General features: G+C 40.5%; 1 protein-coding gene across 1 annotated transcript in view; it reads right to left on the bottom strand.

Moving 5' to 3' along the window:
- The window catches only part of LOC127656938 (ryanodine receptor 3), a 245,618-nt gene that overhangs the window by 43,915 nt on the left and 175,501 nt on the right, over positions 1-26,202 (bottom strand). The window contains 9 exon segments of the mRNA XM_052145505.1: positions 5,375-5,471; positions 6,234-6,346; positions 7,784-7,918; positions 8,014-8,073; positions 8,158-8,328; positions 17,791-17,883; positions 18,262-18,349; positions 18,731-18,971; positions 20,467-20,787. Of these exon segments, the coding sequence (XP_052001465.1) occupies positions 5,375-5,471; positions 6,234-6,346; positions 7,784-7,918; positions 8,014-8,073; positions 8,158-8,328; positions 17,791-17,883; positions 18,262-18,349; positions 18,731-18,971; positions 20,467-20,787 (1,319 nt within the window).

The raw sequence follows: 26,202 nt of genomic DNA, 5'->3' as shown, positions 1-26,202 counted from the left end.
GTCATTTCAAGTGTTTGCTTTCAAAATAAGTTTGTTTTTAGTTATTTGATGCTATAAAAACGCTGCTGTGACATCATGATTGACAGCTGTGATTGACAGGTTCTCACAGTGAAGTAGTCACTGAAGCACCAACTGACTTTTTTTCGGGATCTTCGGAGGACTGAGGAGATTGGAGCTTTAAATGTAATATCTACATTTCTATAATTAATTATTTCACACCGTCATAAATCAAAAGTCAAAAGGGGCGTGTGCTTGCGATTGATTCAGCGAGAGTGAGGGCGGGGCCTTGATTTCGCGGCTTTACTTCCTGCTCACTACTGCGCAGGTCTGGTCCCGAAATCGCAACTGCGCAGACTCAAGTCCCAAGATGTCAGCGCCACATCGGGACACTGGCGGCTTCAGTTCTCACCAATGGAAAAGAGCGAAGGGGCGTCGGCCATCGTTTTTTACAGTCTATGGCTTTAACATGTTAGCAACATGGTAGTAATGCCTATCTGCATGTTAGCAATTCCTAGCTACATGCTTAAACATGCTAACAATGCCTAGCTACATTCTTAAACATGTAAGCAATGCCTAGCTACATGCTTGAACATGCTAACAATGCCTAGCTACATGCTTAAACATGTTAGCAATGCCTAGATACATGCTTAAACATGTTAGCAATGCCTAGCTACATGCTTAAAGATGTTATCAATGCCTAGCTACATGTTTAAACATGTTAGCAATCCCTAGCTACATGCTTAAACATGTTAGCAATGCCTAGCTACAAGCTTAAACATGTTAGCCATGCCTAGCTACATGCTTAAATATGCTAACAATGCCTAGCTACATGCTTAAACATGTTAGCAACATGCTACCAATTCCTAGGTACATGCTTAAACATGTTAGCAACATGCTACCAATTCCTGTCTACATGCTTAAACATGCTAGCAATGATTATCTACAGGGCGTCGTCCATCTTTTTTTACAGTCTATGATTTAGAGTTGAGAAGAGTTGTCGAGTCGCATTTCACCGCCTTAAATTTAAATCCAGTGTTTTGAACGTGACGTCTCCTTCACTCCCGAGGAATTAATTAGTTAATTGTCCAGTTGAGCCGCACTTCAAAACCTCACTGGAAATAGTAGATCATGAATACTGTAGATTCAATCATACTACTCCATTGGCATACTGTTTTTGGCATACTATATAGTACAGAAGTATGGATATTCGGAAGCAGCACATGTGTTCATCCTCATTTAGTCTTATGTCGATGACCTTCACTGACACACTCCACATCATTAATCACATCATCATGATGCCAATTTACTGGAACGTTTATGAAGGGAATCTACAACAAATGTTACCAGTAAATCTGAGTGTTTGATATGACAGATTGCAGACGGACGTTATGACACTCTCGGACACGCCAGAGATGTCATGAATGTGACCGATGGGTGTTTAATCTGAATTCTGCTTGAACAGAATTTAGACTGTAATACTGTATTTGAAGAGCTTATATTGGACTTTATCTCATATCTTACATGTGCTAATGTCCCCCATAAAGACCCCATGAAATCACTTCATGAACACAGTTTTCTTTCCTGTTGAAACATCTCACGTTGTAGGTGACGTGTATCATTTATAGGTAGGGAACAAACTCATTCTTGAGAGCATTTTACTGCCCATGAGCACAAGATGATATAGTCAATATTTTTATTAAATTTTTGTCTGAAGAGAAAACATTCTACCGAGTCCCTTAGAAGACAGGACGGGACTTTATTTCTGAAATAGTTTTGCGTTCCCGGAATTATTCTTAAAATCAAAAGTCTTTTAAGTTAACTTTAGGTAATGTACTATGAACTAATATTAATATCAATGAAAAATGCCATTTCTATTAACAAAGATTAATAAATACCATAAACATTATTTTGTTAATTGTTAGTTAATGGAACCTAATGCATTTACTAATGTTAACAAACATAAACTTATAATAAAGTGGAAGGGAATGCAAAACTATTGTGAGGGAACGCAAAACTATCGTGAGGGAACTCAAAACTATCGTGAGGGAACTCAAAACTATAGTGAGGGAACTCAAAACTATCGTGAGGGAACGCAAAACTATCGTGAGGGAACGCAAAACTATCGTGAGGGAACGCAAAACTATAGTGAGGGAACTCAAAACTATCGTGAGGGAACGCAAAACTATCGTGAGGGAACTCAAAACTATCGTGAGGGAACGCAAAACTATCGTGAGGGAACGCAAAACTATAGTGAGGGAACTCAAAACTATCGTGAGGGAACGCAAAACTATCGTGAGGGAACTCAAAACTATCGTGAGGGAACGCAAAACTATCGTGAGGGAACGCAAAACTATTGTGAGGGAACGCAAAACTATCGTGAGGGAACTCAAAACTATTGTGAGGGAACGCAAAACTATCGTGAGGGAACTCAAAACTATCGTGAGGGAACGCAAAACTATTGTGAGGGAACTCAAAACTATTGTGAGGGAACGCAAAACTATCGTGAGGGAACGCAAAACTATCGTGAGGGAACGCAAAACTATAGTGAGGGAACGCAAAACTATCGTGAGGGAACGCAAAACTATCGTGAGGGAACTCAAAACTATAGTGAGGGAACTCAAAACTATCGTGAGGGAACGCAAAACTATCGTGAGGGAACGCAAAACTATCGTGAGGGAACGCAAAACTATCGTGAGGGAACGCAAAACTATAGTGAGGGAATGCAAAACTATCGTGAGGGAACTCAAAACTATCGTGAGGGAACGCAAAACTATCGTGAGGGAACGCAAAACTATAGTGAGGGAACTCAAAACTATCGTGAGGGAACTCAAAACTATAGTGAGGGAACGCAAAACTATCGTGAGGGAACGCAAAACTATAGTGAGGGAACGCAAAACTATCGTGAGGGAACGCAAAACTATCGTGAGGGAACGCAAAACTATCGTGAGGGAACTCAAAACTATAGTGAGGGAACTCAAAACTATCGTGAGGGAACGCAAAACTATCGTGAGGGAACGCAAAACTATCGTGAGGGAACGCAAAACTATCGTGAGGGAACGCAAAACTATAGTGAGGGAATGCAAAACTATCGTGAGGGAACTCAAAACTATCGTGAGGGAACGCAAAACTATCGTGAGGGAACGCAAAACTATAGTGAGGGAACTCAAAACTATCGTGAGGGAACTCAAAACTATCGTGAGGGAACGCAAAACTATAGTGAGGGAACGCAAAACTATTGTGAGGGAACTCAAAACTATCGTGAGGGAACGCAAAACTATCGTGAGGGAACGCAAAACTATAATGAGGGAACGCAAAACTATTGTGAGGGAACTCAAAACTATCGTGAGGGAACGCAAAACTATCGTGAGGGAACGCAAAACTATCGTGAGGGAACTCAAAACTATTGTGAGGGAACGCAAAACTATCGTGAGGGAACTCAAAACTATCGTGAGGGAACGCAAAACTATTGTGAGGGAACTCAAAACTATTGTGAGGGAACGCAAAACTATCGTGAGGGAACGCAAAACTATCGTGAGGGAACGCAAAACTATAGTGAGGGAACGCAAAACTATCGTGAGGGAACGCAAAACTATCGTGAGGGAACGCAAAACTATCGTGAGGGAACGCAAAACTATCGTGAGGGAACGCAAAACTATCGTGAGGGAACGCAAAACTATCGTGAGGGAACTCAAAACTATCGTGAGGGAACTCAAAACTATTGTGAGGGAACGCAAAACTATCGTGAGGGAACTCAAAACTATTGTGAGGGAATGCAAAACTATCGTGAGGGAACTCAAAACTATTGTGAGGGAACGCAAAACTATCCTGAGGGAACTCAAAACTATTGTGAGGGAACTCAAAACTATTGTGAGGGAACTCAAAACTATTGTGAGGGAACGCAAAACTATTGTGAGGGAACGCAAAACTATCGTGAGGGAACGCAAAACTATCGTGAGGGAACGCAAAACTATCGTGAGGGAACTCAAAACTATAGTGAGGGAACTCAAAACTATCGTGAGGGAACGCAAAACTATCGTGAGGGAACGCAAAACTATCGTGAGGGAACGCAAAACTATCGTGAGGGAACTCAAAACTATCGTGAGGGAACGCAAAACTATCGTGAGGGAACTCAAAACTTTCGTGAGGGAACGCAAAACTATAGTGAGGGAACGCAAAACTATTGTGAGGGAACTCAAAACTATCGTGAGGGAACGCAAAACTATCGTGAGGGAACGCAAAACTATAGTGAGGGAACGCAAAACTATAGTGAGGGAACTCAAAACTATCGTGAGGGAACTCAAAACTATCGTGAGGGAACGCAAAACTATAGTGAGGGAACGCAAAACTATTGTGAGGGAACTCAAAACTATCGTGAGGGAACGCAAAACTATCGTGAGGGAACGCAAAACTATAGTGAGGGAACGCAAAACTATTGTGAGGGAACTCAAAACTATCGTGAGGGAACGCAAAACTATCGTGAGGGAACTCAAAACTATCGTGAGGGAACGCAAAACTATCGTGAGGGAACTCAAAACTATCGTGAGGGAACGCAAAACTATCGTGAGGGAACTCAAAACTATTGTGAGGGAACGCAAAACTATCGTGAGGGAACGCAAAACTATCGTGAGGGAACGCAAAACTATCGTGAGGGAACGCAAAACTATAGTGAGGGAACGCAAAACTATCGTGAGGGAACTCAAAACTATCGTGAGGGAACGCAAAACTATCGTGAGGGAACGCAAAACTATCGTGAGGGAACTCAAAACTATCGTGAGGGAACTCAAAACTATCGTGAGGGAACTCAAACTATTGTGAGGGAACGCAAAACTATTGTGAGGGAACTCAAAACTATCGTGAGGGAACTCAAACTATTGTGAGGGAACTCAAAACTATCGTGAGGGAACGCAAAACTATCGTGAGGGAACTCAAAACTATCGTGAGGGAACTCAAACTATTGTGAGGGAACGCAAAACTATTGTGAGGGAACGCAAAACTATCGTGAGGGAACGCAAAACTATCGTGAGGGAACGCAAAACTATCGTGAGGGAACGCAAAACTATCGTGAGGGAACGCAAAACTATTGTGAGGGAACGCAAAACTATTACAGAAAAAATAAATCCCGCCCTGTCCTCTTAGCTGCTCCGTAGACTGTAAATTTGAAATGTGTAAAGGTTTATTTTGCCAACATTTAGGAGTAAACTAGCATCAAAGCTAACAGACATGAACTTAATACATAAACTCTCATTTGGATTTCATGGGTTCTTTAAGGCTTGTTTAGAAACCTGCAGACCCAGATGTTGACACAAAAGTCCTCTCTTCAATTAAAGTGGCACCACAAAAGTAGAGGTGAGATTCACAGAACTCTGTTACTCACTGCGAGATCCTGCACTAGTTTCTCCTCAAACGAGTACATCTCTGCCTCTATCCACAGTCTCTGATAACCCGTGAGGAACAGGTTAATGGAGCGATGCCTGAGCCGGAGGGAGGGATAGAGGTTAGGCAGGGTTAACATACCAAAGGAGGATGCTGACAAGACCAGAGCTTTGGAAACAGGAAGTGCTGGAGGGCTGAAGGTTAATAAGTTAGTTTAGGTTAATCTGATTGGTCATCTGGTGAAAATAATGGCATTAATATCAATTATAAATTCATCGGAGCTTATTGGAACATTAGAAAATACAGTCAAGGCAAAGCCCTCATAAATGAACATTACACCTCTGTGATTCAACAAAACACTTTAGAAAGAGGACAACATGTGTTTGTTTCGTCAGATGACCCGTCAGATAGTGTGAGTGATTGTCCAAACCACGGCCCAGAATTGGGGGATTTACATAAAGCAAACCAAGCGTTTTCTGAGCGTTACATTACCGTTAACACCGCAAGCAGACAGTCATTATCACAACTCTCAAGAATTCTGTCCAGCCAAAAGTGACGGTACGAATTCAGGAAGAAATTATTAATTTTGTGCCTGAGAACGGTGTTGTGACATGAAGAGAAAGAAGAAAAGAAAGAGTAAAGAAATAAAAAGCACATGCCTACAAAACAGATTTATGTGATATTTAGGCAGACTCAATCTTCCCTCATCAGTGAATACAATTCCTCAGTTTAGCGCATTAAATCAATGATTTAAATAACTACACAGATCCTGATCCTGATCACAGACAGACAGGTAGACAGACAGACAGGTAGACAGACAGACAGGTAGACAGACAGTGGGAGGAGCTCTCGAATGTTACCTGGGCAGGTTATAAAGTGGTGCCATTCTGAAACACGCCACCACAGCTCGCTTACGCTGTTTAGACAACAACTTCTGCCAAACACACTTCTTAGATCTTAACGGCTGCTCGACCTACAGAGAAAGATGAGAGACAAATAGCGTACGTTTCATTCTTATTTGATCCTCTATACTTTATATATATTTAAAAAAATATATAAATATTATATATTGTTCTCGGTCATTTTTGTTCATGATGGTTGAGAGTAAAGTGGTCTTGGGTGTATTTTGGATAAAAAAAATTTTTGGGGGAATAAATAAAGGTACATTTCTAGTTTCCACATTATTTATATTTCACACCTTTGTGCTGGACAAGAAAATCTAGCTTTATACCATGTGACCCAGATTTAGATTGGACCACTTAAAATGGGTAGAATGTAAATAGTTTCGGATGGAGCCACATTGAGAGCCCCATATCTCTGTGATTTAACCATATATAACTTCAAAAATAAATATACAAATAGAAAAGCTTATTCTGAGTCAGAATCTAAAAGGATATTAAGATATCTTTAATACTTCTGGAGTTATAGACACTCAAACTTTGGAAAAACAGCACAAATAAGTGTTATTTCCCATTTTTGGACTCCCATCATTGGCGTATAATGCAGCGATAAGTGCTGAACTCAACTGATCTTAGAAATATATCTTCCAATCTCTGTGTATAAATAAAATAATGGCACTGACACCTTTATAAAGATATTTATTTGACCTGTAGTTTTGCTACAAATAGGCGGGAATTGTCACTTTGACCCCAATCTACAAAATAATGGATTACTCAATAAATATTCATCCATGATATTTCATCCTTTGGCTTTCATCATTATTTACGTTTATCTTTCTTCAGAAAAAGTATTAACGAAATAATACATTTCACCTGAGGAAGTTTCTATAATGTGGTTGATTTGATATAAGCCCATTTCTATATTCATCCTTATATATAATATTTAAAGGTGCTGTTAGTGATTTTAGCCATTTTAGAATCTCCACAAGATGAACTGTTGGATTAGCCACACCCCCAGTTTACAAAACCCGCCCTCAAAAGTTACCCAATGAGCTTTATTGAGTCCGACAGGAGCAGAAACGGTTGTTAAAAACAACAGCGGCATAACAGCGCCCTCTACTGACAACTGTTATGAACAACATGGCATAAAAGTGGCATTAAGCCTCAATAATTCGCTGAAACTAGAATACAATGAGAGCGTGTAAAATGATTGACAGGCAGAAAGTGTCAGAGACTGCAGACATGTTTTTGTTTGTTGTTTACAGAGTTTAGATCTGTCACAGAGACCGGTGAGATATCTCACAACACTTATTTCAGTCACATCTTTCCATGATAAATATCACTTACAGCATCTTTACGGTGCACTCAGTTTTGTTTATGTTTTGATGCCTGGAGTATCAGTAACTCATGGAACAGTGATTGTTATTTTCAACAGATTTGTCAAAAGGTCTATTGACTATCTTTATCAGTTTAATCATGCTAATGATAAATGCGTAATGAGCTATCCTGACCTGCTCCAGGTGAAACACAGCGGCTGAGATACTCTGGATTCTCTCGACCGTTCTCTCTGGATCTGAAGTTTCCTCGGTCTTCACGATCACGTCTTTGTAAAGGTTCAGCTGCCAGCGAACAGCGGGGTCCTCAGACTGACAGTGTGCGTGAGACACAAGAGTCTCATTAGCGTCACTTTAATCACCGTGTGACGATGAGAATATGAATATGATCGTTTTGTGAGTCTCACCTTTTCCTGCAGGTGCAGGTTCTGTCTGATATGTTGCTTCACTTCGTCATCCGTGTCTTTCTGCACGACCAAACAAAAGCGTTACATCACAGACACATAGACTACATCGGTGAACTTTAACCCCTGACCCCATGACCTCTGTACCAGGCTGTATCGTGTCTTGGCGAGGAGGATGAGCTCCTGATCGCCAGGCGTGCACATGTTCAGACCGATGGGCAGCATCTTCTTCAGAGCGGAGACGATCAGAGACGTTTGGATGGAGTAGAAATCTCCACGACGCTTCTTGTGTTTCCTCTCCTGATCCTGACCTCCAGACTGACAGAGAGGGACACAACACAACACTGTAAACAGCCCCGATCAAGAGCTCGAGAAACCGCTTTATATAGCGCTCAATTCTGATTGGATACACATTTCATTTGATCCATTTAGGGGGTTTCGACTGCTCTGCCGCACATTGTGCTACCTACCGAAATCAAAGTAACAAACAGACTTTTAGCTTATTTCTTTGAAAAGTTATATTTATATTGAGGAATTATAAAAGGAACAGTTCACCCAAAAATTCACCTTAATGTCATCTCAAACTGGTATGACTTTCTCCTGCGTTACACAATCAGTATGAGGTGTTTCACAAGTCAATGGGGTCCATGAAGGAATTGTAAGGGGTAATCCGTACGACTCCAGTGGTTTAATCTATGTCGTCTGAAGCCATAAGATCAGTTTTGAGTGAGAAACAAATAGAAATGTACGTTTTTACGATAAATCTTGATATCCGGCATGACTGGAACACAGTTCGGGTTTCAAGACGATGATTCTTCGACCTTTAAGTGCCTTGAAATCTAATTCAATAATAATAATAATTGTTTTATTATGTATCATAATTGATCCACGAGTCTTTAAAGTTCATTATCCTCCTGATGTTTGTGCAGGACGTTTGTTATTGCAGTTTTTCTACAGGGGTAAATTTTGGGGTATTATCAGAGACTCTCTGGGCTTTTCTGAGATCCCAAATGTTTGAGAGTTTCACCATGACAACTTCCTGTTCTTGCTACTTAAATATGGATTGAAATGTATCACAGGATACAATATCAATAAAACATTCTTTTTTTAATAAACTATTTTCATCATATGTATTTTATGCAGCAAACACTATATTGACATTTAAAAAAGGGAAATCGATTTTTTCACAGGTTATCAGGAACTTCTGGTGAGATGACATCATAATAGATATTAATGTATAACAATCAGATCTTTATAATGATATGAAAATACACAGAAATATTAATATATATATATATATATATTGTGGTGGGCATGAGTGTAATGTAATGGTGACTCAAAAGTCTGTTTTATCATATTTGATACGAGGATTTCAAAGGGGCGTTGTTCAATAAAATAATATACAACATTTTAATCAAGCACAAGTTAATTATATTCAGCAAATACTCATCTTAAAATATCAGTTACAATATAATCAGTACTATCACTTTAACTTTATTAAAATAAGCTGTCATTTATCCCAACATAAGAGTCACGCTTCACGCAATTCTGTTGCCATTTTAAATACATCGACATAAACATTGAAACCACTTTTTTTTGTCATTATGTATTTTTATTGATTCCAAACAAACAACACATGAAAAACACAGAAACAACTTTTATCATTATACTCCCCCATCTCCCAACATACATCCGAGTGGTCAGACACTAAATAATAACAGACACACATACAAACAGCAGTTCAAAGAAAATACACAATGATATAAAAAGACAGAAATTAACCAACCATAAAAACAAAAAAGAATCCACATATTAATCGATTACATACTCCAACTGCAACCCAGCTGCCCCTCTCCAATCCTCCTCCCTGCCAACCCTCCAGGAAGGCCAAATAAGTGCCCCCCTTCCTGCCTTAATCACCCAAACCCATCTATGTGACAACTCCTCAAAAGCCGCCACTCTACCCGACTCATGAAATAAGGGCGCACGCGGCGAATTCCAGACAGAGACAGATGGTGACATACACATAAGACAGTATATTTTTTTGGTCATTGTGGCAGGGTGGAGGGCGGGGCCGGGTTGTGATCCTACGCACCCGGTCCCGTATTAGGCTAATTATGCCTCCGTGAGGGTTAAAGGTCGACTGCAGGGGACCGTGCGGGAGAGAGAGATCGTTTACGGACATGTCCGTCATATGTGTTTGTGTCTTTGTTTTAAGTTTCTCATTAAAACTATCATATATATTATCAAGCCGGTTCTCGGCTCCTCCTTTCCATTGATCTCTTTACATTGGTGCCGAAACCCGGGAAGGAGGAGGGATGCACTGTAGTAGAGTTCTCGCCACTACCGTCCACCCCAACGGAGCAGCCACGGCCATCTGCCGGGGGACGAGGAGCCCAGCCGCCTGAACGAGGACGATGGCCGCCGACCGCGAGGGGAGAAGGGGCTCCTTCCCGGGTCCCCTGCAGTCAGCCTTTAACCCTCACGGAAGCATAATTGGCCTAATACGGGACCGGGTGCATAGGATCACAACCCGGCCCCGCCCTCCGCCCTGCCACAGTCATATTTTCGTCAACAGCATGCTTTAATAAAACCTTTTATTTATATTCATGATGCACCTTTTACATCTTGTATTAATTATTGTTGATGAAATAAACCAAATATATATTTATTTCATTAGTGATTTCGTTGACGAGGTGAACACTGGTCCAACTGTACATCTACGAGACGTTGCATTTGTATTTTCTAGTGTTTATCATCAAACTTTTGGAGAGTGTGGTACATTTGAAAAGTATCAAAAAAAAACTCAAACCGCAACTATCATCACAAAACAGCCCAAATGGGCGTGAAAACTGATCATATCACTTTAGAGGACATGGAATAAACCACTATGATGGCTTTATGTTCCTTATGGAGTGGTGGTGGCGTAGTGGGCTAAAGCACTATACTGGTAATCAGAAGGTTGCTGGTTCGAGCCCCACAGACACCACCATTGTGTCCTTGAGTAAGACACTTAACTCCAGGTTGCTCCGGGGGGATTGTCCCTGTAATAAGTGCACTATAAGTCACTTTGGATAAAAGCGTCTGCCAAATGCATAAATGTAAATGATAGAGTTGGACCCCATTAACATGCATTGTCTGGACAAACACACCTCATATCTCCATCAAAATATCTCTGTTTGTGTTCTGCAGTAGAAAGAAAGTCATTCGAGTTTGAGACGGCATAAGCATGTGGCAAACCCCAAATGGAAATATTGCTTATAACAATCATGTCATTTCCTCTTCAGTGATGGAAGACAAGAATATTCTATTGTCACTTTTCATCAGAAAACACCAACACAAGTTACACAGACTCATGATCCAGACATTTTGGGCTGGTTTTAATGCGTGATGTGGTAGGACTGTAACAGTTTCCTCCACCTCTCTCTCAGGGTTGTCCATGTGCTTTTGTTTTCCTCTTTTCCATGTGTTACCCACAGGTGCTGCTCAGCAGCGCAGTCAGCGTTGTCATGGCAATGCTTGTGATTATTGGTAGCACCTGCGTTCAATCTTCACTTCCTCTTTATATTCTCTCCTTTGTCTTGTCTTCCCCGTCAGATCGTTGTGTCATGTTCAGTCGGGGTATTGATGAGACCATCCTCAAGCAAATCTTTTTGGCAGGTCTGGACAAGCTCATCCATCCAGAAAAGCTGGGTTAGAGTTTTCATTTTGGGATTTGGTGGACCACCTCAGCCGATTGGCAGAGATGGAACATCTGCTGCAAGGGTGGAAACACCAAGTCCCAAAATCCCCCTCTGTCGGCGTCTTTGGAGATGCCTGCCGAGCCTATTATTGACCACCAGGAGATAGCCAAGTGAACTGCAGCTGCTTCAGGTGCCTCTCCGGCTTCTTACTGCCGACCGCCAGGAGGTGGAGGACCCCACTGTTGACTGCCAGGAGGCGGCATCATTACTACTGCTGTGCTTCATGCCGTCCGGAAGCGGAGGAGAAGGACAAGGGCCCCTACTCTTCAGGCACTACCAGCATCCATGGAGGCCATCTCCGTGCCCATCCCCATGCCCCTGCCAGTGATCATGGCCACGGAGGCCATTCCCCAGTCTCTGCAAGTGACCACGGGCACGGAGGCCATTCCTCAGTCTCTGCCAGTGGCCACGGATGCCGTTCCCCAGTCTCTGCCAGAGCTCAGGGCCACAGAAGGCCGTTCCCCAGTCTCTGCCAGCGATCCACGGCCGTTCCCTAGTCTCTGTCAGTGCCCACTGCCATGGAGGCTGTTCCCCAGTCTCTGCAAGTGACCACGGCCACAGTTCCCCAGTCTCTGCAAGTGACCATGACCGCGGCCACAGTTCCCCAGTCTCTGCAAGTGACCACGGCCACAGTTCCCCAGTCTCTGCCAGTGGCCACGGATGCCGTTCCCCAGTCTCTGCCAGAGCTCAGGGCCACAGAAGGCCATTCCCCAGTCTCTGCCAGCGATCCACGGCCGTTCCCTAGTCTCTGTCAGTGCCCACTGCCATGGAGGCTGTTCCCCAGTCTCTGCAAGTGACCACGGCCACAGTTCCCCAGTCTCTGCAAGTGACCACGGCCACGGTTCCCCAGTCTCTGCAAGTGACCATGACCACGGCCACAGTTCCCCAGTCTCTGCAAGTGACCACGGCCACAGTTCCCCAGTCTCTGCAAGTGACCATGACCACGGCCACGGAGGCAGTTCCCCAGTCTAATTTGTGAGGTGGCAGGATTGTTACAGTTTCCTCACCTCTCTTTTGTTTTCCTCTTTCCCTCATGTTTCCCACAGGTGCTGCTGAGCAGCGTAGTCAACACTGTCATGGCAACGCAGATTCGTGCTGCTTGTGATTATTGGCAGCACCTGTGTTCAGTCTTCCCTTCCTCTTTATATTCTCTCCTTTGTCTTCCCAGTCAGATCGTTGTGTCATGTTCAGTCTCCAGTTCGTGTAGCTTGTATCCTGTCCTGTTATCCAGTCGGTTTGTTCTCAGTTCTATTTGTGTCGTATGTTTTATTTCTCCCTCGTGAAAGTTTTGTTTGTATTTTGTTGGTTTTTTGTCCGTCCCTCAAACACATAATGACACACAGCGGCGAGAGGAAACTCACAAACAACACAAAACACTCAGAGAAGAGCGACACCACTGACAATACTGCACTTCACCATCTGATATATACTGCTGTTTATTTACAGTTTCCCCTTTCCTGTCACACAGACAGACATTATATAGAAACACAGACAGACAGACAGACATGTGATGATGGCAGCTCTAGAGTTTATAACAGCTTATATAGAGTTCATGCTCACTTTACCTTCGGAAGAAAGGACTGTGAGTGAGCAAGACCAGGAGAAATAAAGACAAAACAAGCACAGGCAAATAACAGGGTTAGAAAAATACATTTCACACAGGAAACGGTGTTGAAGTCAGAGAAGGTTAAAAGGCCAACGCTTCATCTTTTATAAAATGTTTTAATTTAATCTAGTTGTTGTGATCCGTATTCAGAAAATTTAAATTTGGAAAGTGAATTTTGGGCAAATTTCATCAATTGGCAGAAATAAAAACATACAAACATGAGATTACATTTATAATGTTAAGATTTAAACAAATCGTTCTCCATTTCCTGTGTTAGTTATAAATGTATCATGTTATTTACACGTGTATCATGAGGGAGTAAAATCAAAAGCTATATGTGTTCTGCTAATATAGCTTTGCATTAATTAAACATGCATTTATACCATGGTCTAATGCGTGCGTTAAAACTGTTTATTACATGGCGCTGTGGAATACTCGATTCTGATTGGTCAACAGCGCCATCTAGTGGTCTGGTATCTCTGAGTAACAACCGCACATACGGGAATTTAGTCGCATCAGACCTGTCATTGCAAGTCATCTTTCTTACGTTTCGGATAACTGTGTGATCTTTACAATTAAGCTAATCAAATAATTTAAACTCCAATTAAATCTGCCCTGAAGCCATTCAGAAATGTGTGTTTATCGCTAATTCACCTCCCAGATGTCACTATTTTTTTCCTCTGAAGTTTTGGTAAAATGGGGAGATTATTGAAACTATTCATTGAAATTAGCCAGATTACTGTCATTTTAATTAACAAATAAAAGCAATCAGAAGAAGAGGAATTGCAATCAAAAAGGAACATTTACCTTTAGAACATTTGCCCTTCTGATGGGCATCTAATCCTTCATCTCATCTAAAGCATCGCCATGACAACTGCATCATGTTCCGCATATTTCTCCAGCAACTTTTAACCCCCAACTGAACTTGATCATCATCTCAAATGTATTTTAGCTTCATAATGCAAAAATAAGCAGTAAATGTGATCCGAGGTAAAGAGGGTTTGATTTAAAATATTTAATCGTTTTAAAATGTTCAAAAACTGGTTTTCTGAAAGTGAACTCTGCATTGGACAAATTTAAGTTTGTGTAAAGAAAAGGCATATAAAGGTCTAAAAATACGTTTTTTTCGTTTGGAAATGTTTTTAATTTAATTTAATTCTTTTTTCATTTGGTAATTTTTTTAATTTAATTTAATGCTTTTTTCGTTTGATAATTCATTTTTTAATACAGGGGATTTTGCCGGCATTTTTTCAAAAGTAAATCTAAACAATCCATCCATCCATCGCATCCAACCGCTTATCCTGTGTACAGGGTCGCGGGGAATCTAAACAATCATTTAATAGAATTGGGCTGTAAGTGTTCCAAAAAAAATCCACTGATGCTTTTCTCCTTGTATTGTGGATTTATTTTTTACTTAAAACATCTTTGTGCACAGAAATGATGTTTTATGTTTTGTGGGCTAATTCCGTGACTGCCATCTATTTTTTTGAATGGTATGGAAAAGCAACTTTAATAAATTAACGGATGAATACTGCGATTAAATTAATCACAAACAGTGGCCATTTATTTGTTCAATGTACAGGATCTATATGCCGTAAAGATCAATCCATAATCACGTACAATAAATTAACATTCAATACTGTCGTCATGGTAACACAGGCTAACGATTGGGCCAAACTCTGTCATGTGACACTACATTTTTGTGTTAATGCCAATTTTATCGACAAAAAGTGTTTCCAAACCAGTTTTTCGTGACATTTGATGTATCGACGAAGAGTTTATGCGCTTGAGTTGAACAGAAAAATATGATGTCGACATTTGTGACATTTTAGCGATAATGATGCACTAAAACTTTTTTCACCAAAAATCCTAGGATGAAAACGTAGTTAGTGAGCTGCATTGTTACTACAGCGAGAGGCATCGAAACGTGCAATGACATCTATCAGGGGCCAACAATTACAAAAAGCACATCATCAATAGCAGTATCCATAATCCCGGTGGTGAACGTCATCAAACAACTACAAATAACTCCCGCTGTTACACTTGAAACTAATGCCATATGAAACATATGTAACCTGCGGAATATTAATTTAATTGTATGATTTCATTAGTAGACTCTCAAACATTTTATATGTTCGTTCCTTGATTAAAATTAGCAAAACATTCTTATTAGAGTATTATACAACTATAAATCAACAGATCAAGTTCCACAGCTGTCATCGGTCACCTTGTAAGATTTCATGATTACTGATAGTGGCGCCTGGTGGCCGAGGTTGGTACTGCATGCTAATTGTTAGCTAGCAAGCAAAAAAAAAAATACATAAATCTCGTCCCCTAAATCAGACGCAACCCGGAGGTCGATTTCAGCTGTTCAGTCATTTATTTCCTCCCATATAAGTACATCATTTCAAGGCAAATACATATTTCATGATCATTTATTTATGTATTTAGTTGCCGTGTAATAAGCTAGAATGCAAAATACACCCTGATAGGGTGATTAGGATGTTTTGCACAGAGGGGGAGGGAAGGAAACCAGAATCAAATGTGTCTTTCATTGTCAAGCAAGATGATTTGTAAATTAGTTAAACCTCATCTAATATTGTTGTGCCCCACTCAACCACTAGAGGGCGTCGTGTGATCACACATCACTGACTGCAGAGCATGCAAGCTGGAGCGAGTTGCCACGGCGCTCAAATATTCGCTCATATGCGATCACTCAACTCCAACGCTCAAGTTCAAAAGTCATCACTCTTGAGCGCTTTTGAGCGAGAGTGATTTTGGGGTGGAGCGGCATGAAATGAGAACGAAATTAGACATGATTTCGTCATAGTAGCAAACAACTTAATATTTAATGGCGCAAATAGCAACTGCACAAACAGTGTCTTGATGATAGAAAATAGCTTTGCTCTCAACGCCATATATGGATGTGCTGCAAAAATCCCTGAAGGCTTCAACTAATCAATACCGGCACATGACCATGGTATAAGCGGGTTAATCCACGGCTAGGTGTGCGCTAAAGATTTCAAAGCACTTCTCATAGGGTCGGTTCTCGATTCCACGTCGTGCATTGCACACCTACAGTAGCCCTGGATTAACCCTTACTTACAGAAGTTATCAAGATCAGTAGAAGCATATATATTAGTATCATCAGGAGAAAATTAGTTTAGCTATGAAAACAAACCTGAGAGTGATGAAACAATGAAGGAGAAGTTTGTTTTCCTCTGTCTGAGGATATTAATCATTAAAGGGGAGGTGTGTCATTTCTGCATCACACAAAACTGAAATCGGTGTGTTTGAGTGCCGCTACAGGATCAGACACAACACTGGCTCAACCAATGGAGGCAATTCGTTTTAGTGCCATTAATGGTGCAGAAATAACACACGTTCGCTTTTAACACGGGTGTATTTATGACATTCGTTGTTAGTGGACGGTTTGTAGTGTGAGCCAATGTGCATTTAAGAGAGAAACATGGCAGTGAAAAATTAAAACTGAATTGTAATCGAGAGCGAGAGTGAGAGAGAGAGAGAGAGAGAGAGATCAAGCGAGAGAGAGAGAGAGAGAGAGAGATCAAGCAAGAGAGAGAGAGAGAGCGAGCGAGTGAGAGCGAGAAAGAGAGAGAGAGAGAGTGAGCGAGAGAGAGAGATCGAGCAAGAGAGAGATCAAGCGAGAGAGAGAGAGAAATCTATCGAGAGAGAGAAATCGATCGAGAGAGAGATCGAGAGAGAGATAGCGAAAGAGACTGAGCTAGAGAGAGATTGTGCTGAGAGAGCGAGCAAGAGAGAGAGTGAGAGAGAGATTGTGCTGAGAGATTGTGCTGAGAGAGAGATAGAGAGAGCAAGCAAGAGAGAGAGAGAGCGAGAGAGATCGAGCGAGAGAGAGAGAGAAATCGATCGAGAGAGAGATCGAGAGAGAGATAGCGAAAGAGATTGAGCTAGAGAGAGATTGTGCTGAGAGAGCGAGCAAGAGAGAGAGTGAGAGAGAGATTGTGCTGAGAGATTGTGCTGAGAGAGAGATAGAGAGAGCAAGCAAGAGAGAGAGAGAGCGAGAGAGATCGAGCGAGAGAGACAGAGAGCGAGCGAATGAGACAGAGAGCGAGCGAGAGAGTGAGCGAAAGAGAGAGAGGGAGAGCGAGCAAGAGAGAGCGAGAGAGAGAGCGAGTGAGAGAGAGCGAGAGAGACAGAGAGCGAGAGAGAGAGCGAGCGAGCGAGAGAGCGAGAGATCGAGTGAGAGAGAGCGAGACAGAGAACGAGCGAGAGAGAGAGTGAGAAACATCGGGTGAGAGAGTGAGAGAGAGATCGAGCGAGAGAGAGAGACAGAGAGTGAGCGAGAGAGCGCGAGAGACATCTTGATGCTAATATAAAACTTTAATCTCTGAGTCTGTCTGATTAAGAATATTCTGAACACAATAAACATTAATCCGACTGTTTTACCTTTGCCAGTTTGGTTTTACTGTCACCGGTGAGAAAGGACAGATTATTAATCTCATTCTGAACAACAAAGTTCTGCTCTTCCCTCTTGAAATTCTGCAGGAGAAAGAGAGAGAGAGAACAAAGTGAGGCTATTACTGCCGTTATTATTTGGCATGATCATGTGCTAAAGGAGAGATATATATATATAAACGTTTCCTCTTGCATTTGTCCTGAGTTTAAAGCTAAGTGAGTTCATCTACATTAGTGAAGGACTCTGGGTAACTCATTCATTCCAGCAGCATTACTGTCGACCCACAACATGAACTCTTAAAGTGATTTTGTGACACTGGCTGCTCTTTGATCTGTGTGCAATTAAAATACTACAAAGCACTCAGTAATGAGTTTCTCGAGATTACAGACGCTGTTTTAAACGAGCCTCACACACTGCTGGCGGTCTTGAGCGGTCTTGAGTCTGAAAGCACAAAATCTTACGTGTGATTTGCACCAAAGGATAAAAATCTCTGCCACCATCCTGAAGAGTTCGTTTGAATCGAAGTCGGGTTCCTTCAGCCAGCGAGACCTAAAAATGATGGAACAGCAAGTCAACTTAAATCAAATAAATATAATTCGGCCCTAGAAATAACGTTCTAGGATTTAGGCAGTATCATTAAAATAGTGTTAAAATTGATTTTTAATGGATGTTTGTTAAGTTAACCCTTTAAGCCCTGAAGGTGTTTTTAAAAAGTTCCTGTTTCAGAGGCACACACAAAATAGCCCCCTTGCTCACTTGTTACTTGCTACAAGTAACAGCTAACTTGGACAATTAATCGTCAGCCAAATGTCATTATTGTGACAGCTGGTTGATTTGAGTCAGTAAGCACAGGTTTCATCTATCTTGTCATTCATTTCCAGATATACACGTCTATCAGCATTAATTTCTTTCATCGTATATTCCCGTTACCTGTTGTTGTCTACGTAACGGATAAGCATCGGATAGAACGCGTACAGATCTCTGCACAGCACCGCAAACTCATCGAGAATGAGAAGCTCTGCCTCCTGGGTGTCGCACTTGCCGTCGGCTTTCAGAAGCTCCTCCTCCATCACCACTTTCACCGTCTTCTTCTTCAGTTTCTCCAGTGTGGGTAGGAAGTGAGTCTTCAGCAGGTCTGCTCGCGCTTTACTGATGATCGGTTGAGCATAAACTACAACAAACACAATGTCACGTATTAATTCATTTACAGGCTAATACTAACTTGCATACTAGCTGTACTAAATAGTATGTGAGATTAGAATTAGTGTTTTAACATGAGTCACACTTAATGCTTGAATGTCACTGCATTAGATCGATGTAAATCATTTTACAGTAGGTCAGCCGATATATCAGATTAGCCAATTTATCGGTGCCGATAGATCGGGAACTATCGGTTTTCGGAAGAAATTAACGGCGATAGTTTTTGTCCGCTGCAGCGATCTGGAGTACAACCACAGTCTCCGGAGGTGAAAAACAACCACTCGCACATCGAGGGGGAGTTCATTCATTTCTGCCGGAAACCGATAGTTCCAAATTTATCAGCACCGATATATTGGCAAAACCGATATTTTGGCTGACCAACTGTAAAAAGTAAATCAATTGCTGCCGTGCATGAAAATTGTCCATATATTCTCATATATCTCATCATCATCCTCATGTCCTCTTACTCTCTGACACTCGAGGGCGCTCTCACCTACTCCACGTGTTGCGTCCCTAAAGCGCATCTTAATCATGTCTGCTTATTTTGCGCTATGCAATAAAACATGGTGAACCTCGTTATAGTCAATTAATTATGTAGTTAATTATGAAAAAATCTTTCCAATGAGGTAAATTACAAATGTTTATAAAGTTATGTACAAATATAATGAAGTTACAATGATGAGCAGCACTAGTTCATATTTCAGCACTTTACACATGGACAGCGACTCTCTTAAGTAGCACTTAAAATGCGTCCTCAAGCGCTCACTTTAAGTGCAGATTTGGGAAACGCATGTAAAAAATAACGAAAGTTTGTAAAATCGCTTGCAGAAAATGCTCTTAACCGCTAAGATCAATCATTATTGGGAAACGAGGCCCACCTTAGATATCGTTATAGGCAACATCCAATATCTGTCATCCTCAACTGAATTTTACAGAAAGATAGCACATGCACACTTTAAAAATTGAGAACAAAACGTTTGTTTCGTGTCTAGTGAAGTAAATCTAGTGTTGCAAATGAAGACACATTGCGTTAATTATTAGTGAAATGCGACTTGCAAGTAGTGTAAATCAACAAATTTGCCTGATTTACTGTATCAAAAACATTTAACCTCATGTGACCACGCGTCCACATGTGTGGACGTTGTATTTTGGCTTTGCTATACACAACACATAATTTAAATGAATATAAACCGACTGAACACTGTTCATAATACTCAAGACTGTCATTTAAGGGTTAAACTTCTGCTTCTAGTTTCGTCTGATTCAGTGATTTTAAAAATCCGTTAATTTTTCGCACATCAGCGCGCTGATAAACATGATGTCCACATATGAGGACACTGGCACCATATTTCCACAAAAGTAGAAAAACGTGTTATTTTGAATAACTTTCATCTCTATCACATCTGTGGTCATTTTGCAGATTATATGCCACCGCGTTTTCTATCGCTAACAGTCACATGGCTCACCTGCGATGCGTTTCATCCAGGACGCCTCGTCGATGCCCAGATTACTGTTGAGGATCTTTAAGATGTTCCCGAGGATGACGCTCAGATGTTCAGACGTGACAGTGGTGCTGCAGACGGCGGTGCTCTCACAGCGGTTCTCTGGTCCACGCTCCCACCAGTACGACAGATAGTTACACAGCATGGGCAGCACCACCTCAATGACGTGTGGCATCTCAGTGTATCTGGCACCCGACTCGGACATGTCATTAATGTCCTTCATCAAACCGTCCAGACGAGGCATATCAGGACACATCTCGTTCACAAACTCTGGCATTCCTAGAACTGATCAGAGACGAGTAAAATACATAAACTGGTCGTGGTATCAAAAAGCCACACGAAGCCATGTGTTACAGTGATTTTACCATGGGTAAGGGATGTTGTTAGGCACAACAGCAAACAAACAAAACTCTGCAGCTTGGTAAAATCACTGTAATGCATGATGCTTGTAATGCATGATAACGCTTGTAATGCATGATAACGCTTGTAATGCATGATAACGCTTGTAATGCATGATGCTTGTAATGCATGATGATGATGCTTGTAATGCATGATGCTTGTAATGCATGATGATGATGCTTGTAATGCATGATGCTTGTAATACATGATGATGATGCTTGTAATGCATGATGCTTGTAATCATGCTTGTAATGCATGATGCATGATTCTTGTAATGCGTGATGCTTGTAATACATGATGCTTGTAATGCATGGTGCTTGTAATGCATGATGCATGATGCTTGTAATACATGATGCTTGTAATACATGATGCTTGTAATACATGATGATGATGCTTGTAATGCATGATAACGCTTGTAATACATGATGCTTGTAATGCATGGTGCTTGTAATGCATGATGCTTGTAATGCATGATGCTTGTAATGCATGGTGCTTGTAATGCATGATGCTTGTAATACATGATGCTTGTAATACATGATGATGATGCTTGTAATGCATGATGCTTGTAATGCATGATGCTTGTAATAAATGATGATGATGCATGAAATACATGATGCTTGTAATGCATGATGCTTGTAATGCATGATGCTTGTAATACATGGTGCTTGTAATGCATGATAATGCTTTTAATGCATGATGCATGATGCTTGTAATACATGATGCATGATGCTTGTAATACATGATGCTTGTAATGCATGATGCTTGTAATACATGATGCTTGTAATGCATGATAATGCTTTTAATGCATGATGCATGATGCTTGTAATACATGATGCATGATGCTTGTAATACATGATGCTTGTAATGCATGATGCTTGTAATACATGATGCTTGTAATGCATGATAATGCTTTTAATGCATGATGCATGATGCTTGTAATACATGATGCATGATGCTTGTAATACATGATGCTTGTAATGCATGATGCTTGTAATACATGATGCTTGTAATGCATGATAATGCTTTTAATGCATGATGCATGATGCTTGTAATACATGATGCATGATGCTTGTAATACATGATGCTTGTAATACATGATGCATGATGCTTGTAATACATGATGCTTGTAATACATGATGCTTGTAATACATGATGCTTGTAATGCATGGTGCTTGTAATGCATGGTGCTTGTAATGCATGATAATGCTTTTAATGCATGATGCATGATGCTTGTAATACATGATGCTTGTAATACATGATGCTTGTAATGCATGGTGCTTGTAATGCATGATGCTTGTAATGCATGGTGCTTGTAATGCATGATAATGCTTTTAATGCATGATGCATGATGCTTGTAATACATGATGCATGATGCTTGTAATACATGATGCTTGTAATGCATGATGCTTGTAATACATGATGCTTGTAATGCATGGTGCTTGTAATGCATGGTGCTTGTAATGCATGATGTTTGTAATGCATGATGCTTGTAATACATGATGATGATGCTTGTAATGCATGATGCTTGTAATGCATGATGCTTGTAATGCATGATGCTTGTAATGCATGATGCTTGTAATCGTGCTTGTAATGCATGATGCATGATGCTTGTAATGCATGATGCTTGTAATACATGATGCTTGTAATGCATGATGCTTGTAATGCATGACGCTTGTAATGCATGATGATGATGCTTGTAATGCATGATGCTTGTAATGCATGATGCTTGTAATGCATGATGATGATGCTTGTAATGCATGATGCTTGTAATGCATGATGCTTGTAATGCATGATGCTTGTAATGCATGATGATGATGCTTGTAATGCATGATGCTTGTAATGCATGATACTTGTAATGCATGATGATGATGCTTGTAATGCATGATGCTTGTAATGCATGATGCTTGTAATGCATGATGCATGTAATGCATGATGCTTGTAATGCATGATGCTTGTAATACATGATGCTTGTAATGCATGATGCTTGTAATGCATGGTGCTTGTAATGCATGGTGCTTGTAATGCATGATGATGATGCTTGTAATGCATGATGCTTGTAATGCATGGTGCTTGTAATGCATGGTGCTTGTAATGCATGATGATGATGCTTGTAATGCATGATGCTTGTAATGCATGATGCTTGTAATGCATGGTGCTTGTAATGCATGATAACGCTTGTAATGCATGATGCATGATGCTTGTAATACATGATGCTTGTAATGCATGATGCTTGTAATGCATGGTGCTTGTAATGCATGGTGCTTGTAATGCATGATGATGATGCTTGTAATGCATGATGCTTGTAATGCATGATGCTTGTAATGCATGGTGCTTGTAATGCATGATAACGCTTGTAATGCATGATGCATGATGCTTGTAATACATGATGCTTGTAATGCATGATGCTTGTAATGCATGATGCTTGTAATGCATGGTGCTTGTAATACATGATGATGATGCTTGTAATGCATGATGCTTGTAATGCATGATGCTTGTAATACATGATGATGATGCTTGTAATACATGATGATGATGCTTGTAATGCATGATGCTTGTAATGCATGATGCTTGTAATACATGATGATGATGCTTGTAATGCATGATGCTTGTAATGCATGATGCTTGTAATCGTGCTTGTAATGCATGATGCATGATGCTTGTAATGCATGATGCTTGTAATACATGATGCTTGTAATGCATGGTGCTTGTAATGCATGATGCTTGTAATACACGATGCTTGTAATACATGATGATGATGCTTGTAATGCACGATGCTTGTAATGCATGATGCTTGTAATACATGATGATGATGCTTGTAATGCATGATGCTTGTAATCGTGCTTGTAATGCATGATGCATGATGCTTGTAACGCATGATGCTTATAATACATGATGCTTGTAATGCATGGTGCTTGTAATGCATGATGCTTGTAATACATGATGATGATGCTTGTAATGCATGATGCTTGTAATGCATGATGCTTGTAATACATGATGATGATGCTTGTAATGCATGATGCTTGTAATGCATGATGCTTGTAATGCATGATGCTTGTAATACATGATGCTTGTAATACATGATGCTTGTAATGCATGATGCTTGTAATCGTGCTTGTAATGCATGATGCATGATGCTTGTAATGCATGATGCTTGTAATACATGATGCTTGTAATGCATGATACATGATGCTTGTAATACATGATGCTTGTAATACATGATGATGATGCTTGTAATGCATGATGCTTGTAATGCATGATGCTTGTAATGCATGGTGCTTGTAATACATGATGCTTGTAATGCATGGTGCTTGTAATGCATGATGCATGATGCTTGTAATGCATGGTGCCTGTAATGCATGATACTTGTAATGCATGATGATGATGCTTGTAATGCATGATGCTTGTAATGCATGATGCATGTAATGCATCATGCTTGTAATACATGATGCTTGTAATGCATGATGCTTGTAATGCATGGTGCTTGTAATGCATGGTGCTTGTAATACATGATGATGATGCTTGTAATGCATGATGCTTGTAATGCATGATGCATGTAATGCATGATGCTTGTAATACATGATGCTTGTAATACATGATGCTTGTAATGCATGGTGCTTGTAATGCATGGTGCTTGTAATGCATGATGATGATGCTTGTAATGCATGATGCTTGTAATGCATGATGCATATAATGCATGATGCTTGTAATACATGATGCTTGTAATGCATGATGCTTGTAATGCATGGTGCTTGTAATGCATGGTGCTTGTAATGCATGATGATGATGCTTGTAATGCATGATGCTTGTAATGCATGGTGCTTGTAATGCATGGTGCTTGTAATGCATGATGATGATGCTTGTAATGCATGATGCTTGTAATGCATGATGCTTGTAATGCATGGTGCTTGTAATGCATGATAACGCTTGTAATGCATGATGCTTGTAATACATGATGCTTGTAATGCATGGTGCTTGTAATGCATGGTGCTTGTAATGCATGATAACGCTTGTAATGCATGATGCTTGTAATACATGATGCTTGTAATGCATGGTGCTTGTAATGCATGGTGCTTGTAATGCATGATAACGCTTGTAATGCATGATGCTTGTAATACATGATGCTTGTAATGCATGGTGCTTGTAATGCATGGTGCTTGTAATGCATGATAACGCTTGTAATGCATGATGCTTGTAATACATGATGCTTGTAATACATGATGCTTGTAATGCATGATGCTTGTAATGCATGGTGCTTGTAATGCATGATAACGCTTGTAATGCATGATGCTTGTAATACATGATGCTTGTAATGCATGGTGCTTGTAATGCATGGTGCTTGTAATGCATGGTGCTTGTAATGCATGATGCTTGTAATGCATGATGCTTGTAATACATGATGATGATGCTTGTAATGCATGATGCTTGTAATGCATGATGCTTGTAATCGTGCTTGTAATGCATGATGCATGATGCTTGTAATGCATGATGCTTGTAATACATGATGCTTGTAATGCATGGTGCTTGTAATGCATGATGCTTGTAATACACGATGCTTGTAATACATGATGATGATGCTTGTAATGCACGATGCTTGTAATGCATGATGCTTGTAATGCATGATGCATGTAATGCATGATGCTTGTAATACATGATGCTTGTAATGCATGATGCTTGTAATGCATGGTGCTTGTAATGCATGGTGCTTTTAATGCATGATGATGATGCTTGTAATGCATGATGCTTGTAATGCATGGTGCTTGTAATGCATGGTGCTTGTAATGCATGATGATGATGCTTGTAATGCATGATGCTTGTAATGCATGATGCTTGTAATGCATGGTGCTTGTAATGCATGATAACGCTTGTAATGCATGATGCATGATGCTTGTAATACATGATGCTTGTAATGCATGATGCTTGTAATGCATGATGCTTGTAATGCATGGTGCTTGTAATGCATGGTGCTTGTAATGCATGATGCTTGTAATGCATGATGCTTGTAATACATGATGATGATGATGCTTGTAATGCATGATGCTTTTAATGCATGATGCTTGTAATCGTGCTTGTAATGCATGATGCATGATGCTTGTAATACATGATGCTTGTAATGCATGGTGCTTGTAATGCATGATGCTTGTAATACACGATGCTTGTAATACATGATGATGATGCTTGTAATGCACGATGCTTGTAATGCATGATGCTTGTAATACATGATGATGATGCTTGTAATGCATGATGCTTGTAATGCATGATGCTTGTAATCGTGCTTGTAATGCATGATGCTTGTAATGCATG

The sequence above is a fragment of the Xyrauchen texanus genome, chromosome 16 (genome assembly GCF_025860055.1).
Source record: "Xyrauchen texanus isolate HMW12.3.18 chromosome 16, RBS_HiC_50CHRs, whole genome shotgun sequence".
In the NCBI taxonomy this organism is placed as follows: Eukaryota; Metazoa; Chordata; class Actinopteri; order Cypriniformes; family Catostomidae; genus Xyrauchen; species Xyrauchen texanus.
The sequence above is the reverse complement of the archived record's forward strand: the minus strand, read 5'-3'. Positions and strand labels throughout refer to the sequence as shown.